The following is a 10,290-nucleotide window of genomic DNA, read 5'->3' on the forward strand; positions in this document are numbered from 1 at the left end:
GTAATCCTAGAAAGATTCAGAGACTTGCAGCGAGCCTCGCCTACGGGGATTTCTGAAGGATTGAATTAAGACTGAAAGAACTAGACCTGACGACACTAGAGAAAAGAATTGAGGACACATGATAGAGACTTAATAAACTTCTTAAAGGGATTGACAAACTGGGGAAAAAACAGTAGATGTTTAAAATGAATAACAATAAGAGGGCATGAATGTAAACTGGAGAATCACATAAGACACAGAGATGTTAGAAAGTTTTCTTTTAACATTAGAGTAGTGGGACAATAGAATGAACTAAAGGTGCAGGATGTAGCAGCAAACACCATTTATAGTTTCAACAGTAGATAATATACAGAAATGAAATTGAATTAGACAAGTAGCGACTGGAAAGGTATAAAGGTATGGGTCCAAGAACTACATACTTGGACCCATACCTTTACACACACACACACACACACACACACACACACACACACACACACACACACACACACACACACACACACACACACACACACACACACACACACACATCGTAGCCTCGTGGGGGCCTCGTAGCTTGGTGGATAGCTCGCAGGTCTCGTAATTCTGTGGCGCGGGTTCGATTCCCGCACGAGGCAGAAACAAATGGGCAAAGTTTCTTTCACCCTAAGTGCCCCTGTTACCTAGCAGTAAATAGGTACCTGGGAGTTAGTCAGCTGTCACGGGCTGCTTCCTGGTGTGTGTGTGTGTGTGTGTGGTGTGGAAAAAAAAAAAAAGTAGTTAGTAAACAGTTGATTGACAGTTGAGAGGCGGGCCGAAAGAGCAAAGCTCAACCCCCGCAAAAACACAACTAGTAAACACACACACACACACACACACACACACACACACACACACACACACACACACACACACACACACACACACACACACACACACACACACACACACCATGCATACCTAACTTGCATACCACGCAAGGTGATGGAGAAGATTGTGCGAATAAAAGCTAGTGGAACATCAGAAGCGAAAGAACTTTGTAACACAGCATCAGCATAGGTTCAGGGATGACAGATATTGCCTCACACGATTAATTGAATTCTGTGACCAGGCAACACAAATAAGGCAAGATAGGGCTGGGCAGACTGCTTATTTTTGGAGTGCCAGAAAGCCTTTGACACAGTACCACATAAGAGACTAGTGCACAAACTGTAGATTCAGGCAGGAGTGAAAGGGAGGGTACTCCACTGGATATGAGAGTACCTAAGCAACTGAACACAGCGAGTCACTGTGAGGGGTGAGGTCTCGGAGTGGCGAGGCGTCACCAGTGGAGTCCCTCAGGGATCAGTCCTTGGACCTATACTGTTCCAGATACATGTAAATGATCTCCCATTAGAAAACGGCTACTACAGTTCAACCCAAGTAAATGTAAGTTATTTTTTTGGGGGGGAGGGGTGGGCAGGGATATTCCTGCGCGGGCCCTAAGCCTCTGGCTGCCCCACTGGGCGGGCCCTAAGCCTCTGGCTGGCCCACTAAGTGTTGCTTGTTTCTGTTTTACTTGGGCGAAGTATGAGTATTTATGACTCGTATGGTCGCTTCAGTAAGATTTTGTCCCATGTGTTTAGCAACTTCTTCTGCTCTGTTGAATCTTAGTGGAAATCTTACTGGGTTTGTAACTGTGCACTGTGTTAGATAATGTTCCAGTGGTCTGTTGTGGCTGTAACTGTGCACTGTGTTAGTTAATGTTCCAGTGGTCTGTTGTGGCTGTAACTGTGCACTGTGTTAGATAATGTTCCAGTGGTCTGTTGTGGCTGTAACTGTGCACTGTGTTAGATAATGTTCCAGTGGTCTGTTGTGGCTGTAACTGTGCACTGTGTTAGATAATGTTCCAGTGGTCTGTTGTGACTGTAACTGTGCACTGTGTTAGATAATGTTCCAGTGGTCTGTTGTGACTGTAACTGTGCACTGTGTTAGATAATGTTCCAGTGGTCTGTTGTGGTTGTAACTGAGCACTGTGTTAGATAATGTTCCAGTGGTCTGTTGTGGTTGTAACTGTGCACCGTGTTAGATAATGTTCCAGTGGTCTGTTGTGGCTGTAACTGAGCACTTTGTTAGATAATGTTCCAGTGGTCTGTTGTGGCTGTAACTGTGCACTGTGTTAGATAATGTTCCAGTGGTCTGTTGTGGTTGTAACTGAGCACTGTGTTAGATAATGTTCCAGTGGTCTGTTGTGGTTGTAACTGAGCATTGTGTTAGATAATGTTCCAGTGGTCTGTTGTGACTGTAACTGTGCACTGTGTTAGATAATGTTCCAGTGGTCTGTTGTGGCAGTAACTGTGCACTGTGTTAGATAATGTTCCAGTGGTCTGTTGTGACTGTAACTGTGCACTGTGTAAGATAATGTTCCAGTGGTCTGTTGTGACTGTAACTGTGCACTGTGTTAGATAATGTTCCAGTGGTCTGTCGGGCATTTCTCCACAGTGCTGACATTTCCTCTCATCTTCCGGAACCTGTAAGCCTATTTCCCATGCACATGGGCATCCAAGCCTGATACGATGTAAGTGTACTTCCGTTGTTCTACTGTTCCCTTTCATCAAACTAAGTGGTTCGTAGTTGGTTGAATTCTTGTATCAACCCGCAGATCCTGATGTTGCAACTGCTGTGTTGTGGTCACTGTACATCTTCTGCATGGCTCTGTTTCTAATTACTTTCTAAATCTGTAATAGACTCTGTGGTATGTAAATGTCTACATTTCTTCTCTTAGTTGCAAGTTTTGCAGCTTCGTCTGCAATGTCATTTCCTATTATTCCCACATGACTTGACACCCAGTTGATAAGTACCCGTCGGCCTTGTCGTTTGAGTGTATTAATGGTGTTTAGCGCTCAATGCGTCCACCTGTTGCTAATGAAACTAGGAGGAGGAACTAGGAGGCCAGACACTGGATACCGAATGGGAGAGGAAGTCCTTCATGAAACGCATTGAGAGAAAGATCTAGGAGTTGATATCACACCAAACTTGTCTCCTGAAGCCCCCATCAAAAGAATAACATCGGCGGCGTATGCGAGGCTGGCTATCATTAGAACTACCTTCAGAAACCTGTTTAAGAAATCTTCCAGAACCTTGTATATCACATATGTAAGACCAATCCTGGAGTATGCGGCCCCAGCATGGAGCCCGTACCTTGTCAAGCACAAGACGAAACTGGAAAAAGTTCAGAGGTATGGCTCTAGACTAGTCCCATAACTAAGAGGCATGAGTTACGAGGAAAGGCTGCGTGAAATACACCTAACGTCGCTAGAAGAGAGAAGAGCTCGGTGGAGACATGATCACCACATACAAAATTCTCAGGGGAATTGACAGGGTAGACAAGGATATATTATTTAATGCGGGTGGTACACGCACAATGGGGCACAGGTGGACGCTGAGTACCCACATGAGCCACAGGGACGTTAGAAAGAACTTTTTCAGTGTCAGAGTAGTTGGTAAATGCAATGCATTAGGCACTGATGTGGTGGAGGCTGACTCCATACACAGTTTCAAATGTAGATATGACAGAGCTCGAAAAGCTCAGGAATTTGTACACCAGTAGATTGACGGATGAGAGAGGCGGGACCTAAGAGTCAAAGCTCAACCCCCGCAAGCACAAATAGGTGAGTACACACACACACACACACACACACACACACACACACACACACACACACACACACACACACACACACACACACACACACACACATTACAACTATACCCAAACATATTCCAAATTCGAAATTTCCGAACAAGAGTTAGGAATGTGTTTTAAATTATATGCAAATAGAGAACGATAGCGCCTAATGGGTCAGTGTATCTCCCCATTAGTTTTTAATGGTGGCTTTACATGTTATTATGAAGCCTATTAGAGGCGAGGAACGAGGGCCTTAGGCAAGAGAGAGAGAGAGAGAGAGAGAGAGAGAGAGAGAGAGAGAGAGAGAGAGAGAGAGAGAGAGAGAGAGAAACAGAGAGAGAGAGAGAGAGAGAGAGAGAGAGAGAGAGAGAGAGAGAGAGAGATACAGACAGAGTGAGTGTGTGTGTGTGTATGAGTATTTGTATACATGAGTAGGTGTTTCTGAGTATTCTCCCTAATACACAGAATACATAATCAACAGACCTCGGCCACTAAGCAAATATCGGGGCAATTTCTCAAGCTGAACATATTCCTAGCGTGCCAACTACCACTCTGAATTATGTACGCTGTTTAACGTGGCTTTTATTATTTACTGGATAAAAGCCCAGGTCAGGATGTCCTCTTTTTTTTCTTCTTTTTTTTTACTTTTTTTAATTCCAATATCAGACATTCTGCCAACATAGTCATAGAGAAATTTGCTGTTTATAAAGGATGATTTATTCTTGGGAAATAAAAATTCTTGCAACCATATTAATGATATATGTTGAAGATTATTATAGTTTATATTATTTACTTTTGTTACATGTGTATTGCAAAGAAGAATTTTTAAAAGTGTATAACGTGTATATAGAGTATAATATGTGTATAATATGTGTTTATGAGCAGTATAATATGTGTATAATATGTGTTTATGAGCAGTATAATATGTGATTTGTTTCATACTGTTCATATTATTGATTATTGTAACCTCTGGATAATATTATTAGCTCTAGAAGCTTCTCTCTCTCTCTCTCTCTCTCTCTCTCTCTCTCTCTCTCTCTCTCTCTCTCTCTCTCTCTCTCTCTCTCTCTCTCTCTCTCTCTCTCTCTCTTTCTCTCTCTCTCTCGCTCTCTCTCTCTCTCTCTCTCTCTCTCTCTCTCTCTCTCTCTCTCTCTCTCTCTCTCACCCAACCACTTGGACTGAACGGTAGAACGACGGTTTCGCTTCATGCAGGTCTGCGATCAATCCCAGACTGTTCAAACGGTTGAATACCATTCCTTCCCCCCGTCCCATCCCAAAGCCTTATATCCTGGCCCCTTCCAAGTGATATATAGTCGCAATAGCTTGACGCTTTCCCCCTGATAATTCCCGCCTTCTCTCTCTTTCATCTAAGACGTTCTGTTTCAGTGCCTCGGGCCGGCATTCTCCGCGCCCCGGAGCTCCACACGGCAGAAGGTGAAGCCCTTAACCTTACCTGTGTGGTCAGCCCAAGTCCCGCTGCGCCTGAGTACATATTTTGGTACCATAGAGGAGAGGTAAGAGGCCCTCAGGTCTGTCTTGGGGTCACCCTGTTGAGGGCGGCTCTCTTGGTGTATTTTGGGACGGAAAGGTGACTTCTTCCGTGAGAATTGGAGATTTGAGTTAACGAGCTGTTGTCCACAATAATTTAAGTATTACTTTGCACTCTCAGTATACATATACACTGATCTCCTTCCTGATTTCAGTTGCTGCAGTGAGGCCTGCCTTTGTTGACATTACATAAAAAAATATTTTTTCCAGAGTGTATTTATGTAATTGTATTGTATTCAGACGTACTACGAGAAAATCTTACATGTGGATGTATAGTAGTAAACAATGTTTTATTTATTATAAAAAATATATATATATATAAATAATTCATGATTAAAGTGGTCAGTTGCCTCATACTGTACCTCATATTTGTGGTGATTGAGGGAAGTCTTGAGTAGTCATCACTCATATGCTTTGAAGACAACGAAAACGGTAATATTTGGGGGTGCTTCAACGCCAACAAATTTTCTAATATGGTTTTGCTCCAATATTTAATTAAAACCACAAGTTTAATTACCAGTGTTATGCTATATTTAAAACCACCAGGAGTTCAGTTACAGGTGTGTGTGTGTGTGTGTGATGATAGGCTTTAAAAAAAAAACAGGAAAAAGTTACAAATGTTTCGTTAGACAAAAAAAAACGTTTGTAAAGTTACAGGAGTGACCTTAAACCATGAGGAGTCAAGGTACAGGTATTGTGTTAAACAAAAGCTGTCAGGTAATGATATGCAAATGAGGAGACTGTATGCAAAGTGTTGAGTAGTCTACAAAGGAGACTCAATGACCCTCTTCTAGGCGTTCTGGAGAGAGAGAGAGAGAGAGAGAGAGAGAGAGAGAGAGAGAGAGAGAGAGAGAGAGAGAGAGAGAGAGACACAGACACACAAACCACCAACCCCACTTCTGCTAACTACCCACAACTGATATTCGTCACTAATCACTATAACCACCTATACTACCGCAGGTAATCAACTATGAGAGTGATCGAAGCGTGCGAGTTAGCGTGCGCCAGGAGGAGGGCCGCACGGTGTCCACACTACTCGTGGCCCGGGCCACGTTGGGCCACTCTGGCCGCTACCAGTGTGCTCCGTCCAACACGGAGCGGGCCACCATTCTCGTCCACGTGTTTAAAGGTGAGAATTGACATTCACTGAAGGATTTCAGTGAGTTTGTTTTCAGTCTGGGGATATCTTGGGGTTTTTTCCAATTGTCTGGGGATATCTTGGCATTTTTTTCAGTCTGGGGATATCTTGGGTTTTTTCAGTCTGGGGGATATCTTTTTTTCAGTCTGGGGATATCTTTTTTTTCAGTTGTCTGGGGATATCTTGGATTTTTTTTGTTTTACTTATATATTTGAAGTGGTTTGTTTTAGGATTAAGGGATTTTCTTTATGACTTGAGGGATTTTTTTGTTTTGTTTTGGGATTTTCTTTGTGTTTTTAGCGATTTTCATTATGGTTTAAGGATTTTTTTTAAGGAATTAGCATCAGGATTTAAGGGATTTTTTGTAATATTCAGATTGATTTTCTTCGGGATTTTCTTTGTGAGTTAAGATAATTGACTTGATTAAAAATTAACAATTTGAATTTTTTTATAGCGTTTTATTGTAAAAATATGCAATAAATTTTGACAATATTTGATTACTCTGTCCAACCACTTGTCATGGACGGTAGAGCGACGGTCTCGCTTCATGCAGGTCGGCGTTCAATCCCCGACCGTCCACAAGTGGTTGGGCACCATTCCTGTTCCCCGTCCAAACCCTAATCCTTATCCTGAACCCTTCCCAGTGCTATATAGTCGTAATGGCTCGGCGTTTCTCCTGATAATTAGAGAAATTACCTTGTAATTGTAATATTAATTGCCTTAATAATTAAATTCCGATAATTACTTGTGCTGTGTAACTTGGGGGTATTTAGCTAACTTATAATTAATAATTCCCGTTGAAGGGACAGGAAGTCTGTCTATATATATGTTTTTGGGGTTCGAACCCAGGACCTTTGAAGGTCAAACTACTGACCTTCCCCAGAATGCAACCCCTGAAACAATTGCCTAACTCCCGGGGACCCAGTTACTGATTGGTGAACAGAAGCATTAGACGAAAGGTAGCGTGTGAAATCACTTCTGTCCCGCCCGGGGATCGATCCCGGGATCCCCCCGATTGTAATTTGAGAATGAAGCCAATTCTGCTACGAGGGAGAGTTGGTATTTCTTTTGTGGGTGTGTGGAATTGGAGAGTTAATTTTACTCTGAATTAAACCATTGGATTTTTCCATTATAATCGTTAATTATATTTTGAAATTCTGGGATAATTCCCAATATCAAATTTTTGGCAAATAATTTGCCCTTGAATAGGATATATTTGTTTAAGATTTTTGTGGATTTCTATAGAACTTGTGATTGGGAAATTTTCTAATGGGGAAATTTTCTAATGGGGAAATTTTCTAATGGGGAAATTTTCTAATGGGGAAATTTTCTAATGGGGAAATTTTCTTATGGGGAAATTTTCTAATGGGGAAATTTTCTAATGGGGAAATTTTCTAATGGGGAAATTTTCTAATGGGGAAATTATAGTTATGGGGCTGAAATGTGAAGTTTTAGGAAATTTATTTCAAATGTTTTCTTGACTTTTGTGTTACTTGGAGTTGAAACTGTTATGGAATTCTATATTTTATACACTGAATCCAATTTTGTATTATTGGTAAGACAAAACTATTTTTATCAATTTTATTTATCATGATATTTCTTAAGGATTTATTAAACTGTTTTGATGAGAATATGCCAATATATTTTCTTGGTTTAGCGATTAATGTTTTTGTTTGTGTTATTAGGCTTATTGTTTGATTGTCTGTGGATTACCGAGTGATTAGATTCTAATCACTCGGTAATGCTGATTAGATTTTATAGATTGTAGATTACTTTTATATTATTTTTTGATTGCTTCATTAATTGTTAAATTTATTTAATAGATTTAATTATATATATATATATATATATATATATATATATATATATATATACATATATATATAATTATATTATTATTATATATATAATTATATTATATATATATATAATTATATATATATATATATATATATATATATATATATATATATATATATGTATATATATATATATATATATATATATATATATATATATATATATATATATATATATATATATATATATATATATATATATATATATATATAACCCCCACCCCCACAGCTAAGGAACCAGCAGCCATGCAGACCAGCAGCGCCACGCAGACACAGCAGTACCTGTCTGCGTGTCTCATCCTCCCTACTGCTCTTCTGCTGCGCCACCTGTGTCACCTGGCAGAGTGGGTCACCTAGATGCTCCACCTTACCTGTGGGTACCTGTGGGTGGACCTGAAGGCACTTAGAGGCATCGGGAGGCACCTTTGTTTGGCTCCCTAGAGGCATTTGGTGGCACTCGCAAGTCAGGTGGAGCCCCCAGGGTGCGCCTAGAGGCACCTGAATGCTTCAGGAAGCACCTAGAGGCACCTGGAAGCACCTAGAGGCTTCTAGAAGACCATCTATGCAATAGGTCTCCTGGAGGAATGCTTACGACCCCTCGTTGCCACATCTGTAGAGCAGCTGGCATCCGGAACACACGTGTGTAACAGGTGTGTGTGTGTGAGAGGGACACAGGTGTGTGTTGCTCTGTACAGCATCTGCTGTCAAGTCTACGGCCTGTGGCAAAGGTAACAGATGCCCCATCAAGCGGCATCTGTTTCTGTCTAAATATATTAAAAGGTTTTAATTAAACAAGTAATCCCCCCCCCCCCCGCTCCACCCCCCCCCCCCCCCTCAAGATGTGTGATGTGATTTCTTCTCAGCGTTGAGGTGTTTACACTTGTGAGGGAGAACATGCTTTTTGGAGTTTGTGATGTTATGGTGTTAAAGGTGAAGTTAGGTTTTGTTTGGGGGTCTGTGTGTGTGTGTGTGTGTGTGTGTGTGTGTGTGTGTGTGTGTGTGTGTGTGTGTGTGTGTGTGTGTGTGTGTGTGTGTGTGTGTGTGTGGGTGTGGGTGTGTGTGTGTGTGTGTGTGTGTGTGGGTGTGTGTGTGTGTGTGTGTGTGTGTGTGTGTGTGTGTGTGTGTGTGTGTGTGTGTGTGTGTGTGTGTGTGTGTGTGTGTGTGTGTGTGTGGGTGTGTGTGTGTGTGTGTGTGTGGGTGTGTGTGTGTGTGTGTGTGTGTGTGTGTGTGTGTGTGGGTGTGTGTGTGTGTGTGTGTGTGTGTGTGAGTGTGTGTGTGTGTGTGTGTGTGTGTGTGTGTGTGTGTGTGTGTGTGTGTGTGTGTGTGGGTGGGTGTGGGTGGGTGGGTGGTTGTGTGTGTGTGTGTGTGTGTGTGTGTGTGTGTGTGTGTGTGTGTGTGTGTGTGTGTGTGTGTGTGTGTGTGTGTGTGGGTGGGTGTGTATGTGTGTGTGTGTGTGTGTGTGTGTGTGTGTGTGTGTGTGTGTGTGTGTGTGTGTGTGTGTGTGTGTGTGTGTGTGTGTGTGTGTGTGTGTGTGTGTGTGTGTGTGTGTGTGTGTGTGTGTGTGTGTGTGTGTGTGTGTGTGTGTGTGTGTGTGTGTGTGTGTGTGTATTCACCTAGCTGTTCTTGCGGGGGTTGAGCTCTGCTCCTTCGGCCCGCCACTCAACTGTCAATCAATTAACTGTAACTAACTACTAACTATTTTTTTTCACACCCACCCCAGGAAGCAGCTCCGTAACAGCTGACTAACTCCCAGGTACCTATTTACTGCTAGGTAACGGGCATTCATGGTGAAAGAAACTTTGCCCACTTGTTAATGCCTGGTCCGGGAATCGAACCCGGGCCACAGAATTACGAGTCCTGTGGACTCGTAATTCTACCAGACCCCCATCTTGTGTGTGTGTGTGTGTGTGTGTGTGTGTGTGTGTGTGTGTGTGTGTGTGTGTGTGTGTGTGTTTGTGTACTCACCTAATTGTGCTTGCGGGGGTTGAGCTCTGGCTCTTTGGTCCTTTGTGTGTGTGTGTGTGTGTGTGTGTGTGTGTGTGTGTGTGTGTGTGTGTGTGTGTGTGTGTGTGTGTGTGTGTACCTATCAGTACTTATCT

General features: G+C 42.2%; 1 protein-coding gene across 1 annotated transcript in view; it reads left to right on the top strand.

Annotated features, from left to right (window-relative positions):
* Positions 1 to 9,517, top strand: part of LOC123753783 (zwei Ig domain protein zig-8) — a 42,441-nt gene extending 32,924 nt beyond the window's left edge. Inside the window, exons 3-5 of the mRNA XM_069334428.1 lie at positions 5,033 to 5,160; positions 6,155 to 6,323; positions 8,421 to 9,517. Coding sequence (XP_069190529.1) covers positions 5,033 to 5,160; positions 6,155 to 6,323; positions 8,421 to 8,548 — 425 coding nt within the window. The 3' untranslated portion in view covers positions 8,549 to 9,517. The remainder of the gene's footprint in view (positions 1 to 5,032; positions 5,161 to 6,154; positions 6,324 to 8,420) is intronic.
* Positions 9,518 to 10,290: the final 773 nt, after the last annotated feature.

This window comes from Procambarus clarkii, chromosome 31, assembly GCF_040958095.1.
Source record: "Procambarus clarkii isolate CNS0578487 chromosome 31, FALCON_Pclarkii_2.0, whole genome shotgun sequence".
Taxonomy (NCBI): domain Eukaryota; kingdom Metazoa; phylum Arthropoda; class Malacostraca; order Decapoda; family Cambaridae; genus Procambarus; species Procambarus clarkii.